At 65.5% G+C, this 5254-nt stretch overlaps 1 protein-coding gene across 1 annotated transcript in view; it reads right to left on the bottom strand.

Annotated features, from left to right (window-relative positions):
- Positions 1 to 5254, bottom strand: part of POLR3E (RNA polymerase III subunit E) — a 26577-nt gene that overhangs the window by 11871 nt on the left and 9452 nt on the right. Inside the window, exons 6-11 of the mRNA XM_011374442.2 lie at positions 3505 to 3612; positions 3141 to 3190; positions 1755 to 1874; positions 1335 to 1420; positions 1055 to 1099; positions 890 to 981 (exon numbers count right to left, since the gene is read on the bottom strand). Coding sequence (XP_011372744.1) covers positions 890 to 981; positions 1055 to 1099; positions 1335 to 1420; positions 1755 to 1874; positions 3141 to 3190; positions 3505 to 3612 — 501 coding nt within the window. The remainder of the gene's footprint in view (positions 1 to 889; positions 982 to 1054; positions 1100 to 1334; positions 1421 to 1754; positions 1875 to 3140; positions 3191 to 3504; positions 3613 to 5254) is intronic.

Here is a 5254-nt window from a genome sequence, read left to right as displayed (position 1 = left end):
CACGGAGTCGGTGGAAGGGCCCAGGAGGCTCATCAAGTTGGCAAAAGGCATGACCTTCACTGAGAAGGGAGGACGCAGGGCCGTCAGCCAGGGGAACGGGCCTGGCCTCCCTGTGCCCCACCAGGCCTGCAGAACTGGCAGCTCGCAGATAAGCCCCGCGCATGGGCAGTAGGGCGAACACAGTCAGTGACGGCGACACGCCTCAGCTGCGTCCCCCGGATGCACCCGCTGAGGAAGACTGGGCTCATAAGGGGCAGATCCACCCTTGCTCAGGCCCAAGGACATTTCGCAACTTACCCAAGGCCACCAGGCTAGTAAGTGGCAAAGCCAAAATGAGACCCCGGAGTACTGGGGTTCAGTGTCCGCACACTTTATACCATGCTCTGCTGACCGCAGGCACCTGAGCTCCCTGCCTGTGTGAGCTCGGCAGCACCTGGGGAGGCCCCCTCTGTCCTCAGGCCCAAGACCCCCGAGTGGGCACCGCAGGAGAGCAGCCCAGGGCCCGGGACTCAGCTCTGAGGCTCAAGGCTCCTGTCCCCACTCACCAGCTCCAGGCCCCACAGGTTCTGGCCCTGAGAGTCCCTGAGAAGCAGACCAGTCCCCGTGTGGCCAGGCTGTCACCTGCTGGGCCAGCAAGTGGACGAGCCTGGCTGCTGGAGTGACTGCGGCTCACGCCCACGGGCGGGGCGGGGCCTGGCCCTCTAGCGGCCTGTCCCTTTCCACAGCAAACAGACTACGCCAGGAAGGTGGGTGGCCCACTGAGCGCACAGCAGGGGTCTGCCACGCTGTGTGGGGACACCAGGCGGGATCTGCGTAGAGGGGCCTCTAGCCTGACCCCCTGGTCACCTATCTCAGGACGGGGAGGGGACACCGCCGCTGGGCCACCTACCATTCCTCATCAGGGTCTTGATCTGGTCAGCCAGGGGCAGGGCACGCAGCTGCGCCATGGACAGGACGTGGCTGGGGGCAGCCGGCTTGTCTCTGTCGGGAGCAAAGGCGGGCGTCAGGGGGGCTGGTGGGGCTGTAGCAAGCGGGTGCCCGGTCCCCTACTCACATCTCCTCCTCCTGGTTGGGCGGCATCAGCATCACGAGGTACTCACTGTGGAAGGGGAGCAGGGTCAGTGCCCCAGGACTTTATCACTGTCCCAGCTGCCCGTGACCCCAGGCTGAGGCCCCTGGGACAAGAGCCACAACCGAGCCCACTCCTACCCTCCCCCCGCCAGAGACGGAGGACCACCCCTGACCCAGCCCCTCCATGGCCCTCCCCCAGGCTACAGAAGGGGCCACAGTCCCAGGGGAGGACCCACACCAGTGTCAGGCTTGCCCGGTCCCACCTGGGTGACTTGACCAGCTCCGTGTTCTCAATGCCGCTGGGCCCCTGGCACAGCAGGTACTGGCGCTCATGCTCGGAGCGGCTGTCCTGCTGGGGAGGAGCATCGCTGAAGCCCCCGGCCCGCACCCCCAGGCCCCTCTGCCACCCGGTTACCAGCATCGCCTTCCACTGCAGCCACCACTGTCCCGCCCCAAGGCCGGCAATAGGATCATGCGCAGCCCAAGGAGGTGGCCTCAGCCAACTGTCGTCAGGGCTTTGTACCCGCCCAGCACCGCGCCCTGTCTGACAGGGGACACTGAGAGTGACCATGAGAATGCCCGCTGCGGTACCCCGAGCACCCGCTAAGTGCACTGTGTCGCTCCCGGGGTCAGAGACCGGGCCGGCTGTGACGCTCCCGGGGCCGGCCGTGGCACTCGCTCACCCTCAGGCCGTGGTGGTGCAGGTGGACCCAGGGCTCCTCCGCATGCTTCTTCTGCAGGAACTCGTAGGACTGCACGCGGCGCTGGCGGGCCTGCTCCGACTCCGGCCGAGAGAAGCGCACCTTGCGGGGAGGGACACGATGGCCTCAGGCCTGGGACGCGTCCTGGGCTGCTGTCCCAGCCCCACCAGGAGGCCGGGGGCCCCACATCTGGGGCATTCCCCTCACCTCCCGGCACAGGGCTTTGAAATTCAGCGGCAACCACGTCTCCCTCAGTGACCTGCCAGCACAGGCCAGGGAGCAGCTTCACCAGGGTTTCCACCCGCATGGAAACCGCACCCCCATCTTCCTATGAGAAACAGCCAGTCCCCCTTCGGTTCCCCAGCCCCCAGACGCCCTCCTGGCTACAGGGTGGGTGTGGGACTCGGACAAGACAATCCAGGAACCAAGTCCTCTTAGCCACAGGGATGTGGCCAGATTTGGCCACGCCGGAGTCTTTGAATCGTTACTTAGAAATAACGATGAAGAGGTGTCTCCCCCACCCAAGTCTCAAAAGCTGGGAGGATGGGGCTCTGCAGCTGGGACAGCTCTGCCTCTGGGGACAGACACCCCGCCTGAGGAAGATGGCCCCGGAGCAGAGAAACCAGGGGTCAGTGACGGCGCCTGAGCACCTGAACCCAGCCCCACCCGAAGGGACCCCTCAGCCTTTCAACAGCAGAGACCAACACGCCCTGTTCTGCACATGCCAGTCCCCTGGGGTCCAGATGGAGCCGCCCGAGCCGCCCCTCCCGTGACAGGCACCGCACAGGTGTTGGCTGGACCAGTCTTGGGCCTAGGGAATCCTACAGGGGCCCGCGAGTGCCTGCGAGATCGGGGTGGGGGCCCCCGGGACAGGAAGAGGTGCCCAGGTCATCTGGCGAGCCCCCGAGAGCAGGACGAGCCCCCACGCAGGCTGTGTGTTCGCATCTCCAACAGTCACTTGTGCTGGATTTTTCTTTAAATACTCATTTCAATCTGAATGTGCTTAACTGAGGGAAACTTTACAAGCCATAAATGGAAGGTTGATATTCTAATAATCCTTAAAATGCAGGAATAACTACCAGGATAGAAAGCCTTCGTGCACCGGTGAAAGGATGACCACGTGCTTGGTCGGCATGGGAGTTCGGGGTGCAGACTCTGCGGCTGGCTGGGCCTCCTCCTCCCGGCAAGTCCAGGCAAAGCCCAGGACCCCGTCCCTCACGCACGCCCAGGGCCGCGACCCTGGCTGCCACAAGGACAGCTCACCAGGCAGAGGGGGGCTGGACATCCGGCCAGCCCAGCACAAACATTAGACGACTGCCAGCTTCTGCGCCCCCCGCCCCAGGCTGTGCCCCCCGCCCCGGGGCTCACCGTGATCTGCTTCGCATCTTCTTCTGCCTCATCCTGCGAAGAGTCTCCGGCTGCGAGAGAAAGCAGCCGACTCAGCGTCTCTGCTGCAGCCAGGCTCCCGCGCCCCGCCCCGCCGCCCGTGGAGGCCGGGCCTTGTGTAAGTCAGGGGTTCTCAACCGGGCGCCATTTGGTCCCCCAGGGGCCGTCTGAGGACGCATGGAGACATTGATGGTCAAAACTGAAGAGGTGGCTGCTCCTAGAACCCAGCGGGGAGGGGCCAGGGCTGCCACTGAACTCCGTGCGCCGCCCCCTGGGTGCCTCCCCCGCCCAGGAGGACGCCAACCCAGCCCGCCCGGCCAGAGAGGAGGGCAGGGCCAGGGCGCACCCTCGTGGGCTGCCTCCCTCTCGCGGTGCTTGGCGTCCGCCTTGTCCAGGTAGGAGAAGCTGGGCCGCAGCTGCAGGATGCCGCGCAAGGGCGTCAGGTGGAGCTCGCCTGGCACAGGAACAGGGCTGGGGCTGGCGCTAGGAGCTGGGGCCGGCCCCCGGCGTGGCTCGAGGCAGCCACAGACTCCCCTCGGCCCACTGCCCGACCCCCTCCCACCTCCCTGCCAGGCCAGGGACCACCCCAACCCCACCAGCCTGCTGGGCGCAGCGAGCGCGTAACCAGGTCACAGCATGAACTCGGCTCTTCTCGCAAAGGCTCCCCGTGCCGGCAGTGTCCACAGCAAACGCAGCACCCTCACCGTCCCCGCAACCCCACAGACGCCCCGACGGCCCCTTCCCGTCCTCCTGCCTCTCCTGTCCAAGTCCCCCGTCCCATTAAGAAATCCACTAGGCAAATGTGGCATGAGGGCCGCTGGGACCTCGCTTGTGCGGGCACAGTTTTCGTCGGCCTTGGGTCCATGCCATCAAGGCAAGGGATTGCTGGGTCGTGCGCGTAACTCAAACTTCTGTCGCGGACCTCGAAAGCGGGGCTGTGTCCCGGGAGGACAATGACCTTGAGCCCATCCCTGCCGGTCGGGCATGGCTAGCCCGAAGTCCCTCAAGATGGCCAATTCCAGCCCGCTGACCGTCTGCCATCCCCACAGGCCTGGCCTCACGGGCGTCTGGCATTCGGGGGAGAGGATGCACGCCAGACTGGGAGGGCCTCCCCATCGCACCCTGTCCTGCTGCCATCCCCACCGGCCGCCAGGAGCCACGCGGGGGTGTCCAGCCGCGGGTACCTCGCCTGTAGAGCGCAGCTGCGTAGCGGGACGTGTTGCTGGTGGTCTGGGAGGAGCAGAACGTCTGTTTGTCCATCAGCTTCCTGGGAGCGTGCGGGACGGACGTGAGAAGCGTCAACTGGGCCTGGCCGCGCAGTCCCTCCACCCCCGACACCTTCTGAACCCAGCGGCCCGGCCCAGGGCTGCAGGGGGTGCTGGGAGAAGACCCAAGGCCAGTCTAGAGCCCGGGGTACAAGGGGGTGGGAGCCCCCACACCCCTCGAGGGACCTGGGGAAATGTTTCCCATGGGGAAGGGCCTGTGCCAGGCCCCATGGAGCAAAGGAGGGATGCCCATGGGAGCCCACAGGGCAGGGCAGGCCTGGTGCCTCAGGAGCCCTGGAGGGCAGCCCCCTGGGGACGCGAGGCTGGGACTCACGAGGAGTACGTGCTGGTCTCATCGGCACAGGCGCCGTCCACGTTCAGCGCGATCTGCTCCCCTTTGCTACGGCAGTAGTTGGGATTCAGGGTGTCGATAGCCATCTCAAGCTCTACCTGGAGGCAAGCACCCCCACCAGCGGTGAGGACCCTGAGGCACAGTGTCCGGGGATGCCCCTGACCACACTGTGGCCACCTCCCAGGCACCCGGCAGCCCTGGCCCTGCCCAGGGCACGGCTGACACAGTCCCTCCCCAGCTCCTAGGCGTCGGTCCACACTGCAGGCCGCAAGGCCTGTTCCTATAGGAGAGGCCAGAGTAGGCTTTCGGGGATGGGGAGGGAGTCCTGCGGGTGGGTTTGTCCCCCAACCCACCCCACCCATTCCCAGAGATCTACATCTGGACTCAAAATCAAGATTTCCCATAAAACTCCTACTTCCACTTCCTCCTGAAAAGTCAGCGGAACTGGCAGTACTGGACAGCTCCTCCAGGTGGCAGTG

The sequence above is a fragment of the Pteropus vampyrus genome, unplaced genomic scaffold, assembly GCF_000151845.1.
Source record: "Pteropus vampyrus isolate Shadow unplaced genomic scaffold, Pvam_2.0 Scaffold247, whole genome shotgun sequence".
Lineage (NCBI taxonomy): Eukaryota > Metazoa > Chordata > Mammalia > Chiroptera > Pteropodidae > Pteropus > Pteropus vampyrus.
The sequence above is the reverse complement of the archived record's forward strand: the minus strand, read 5'-3'. Positions and strand labels throughout refer to the sequence as shown.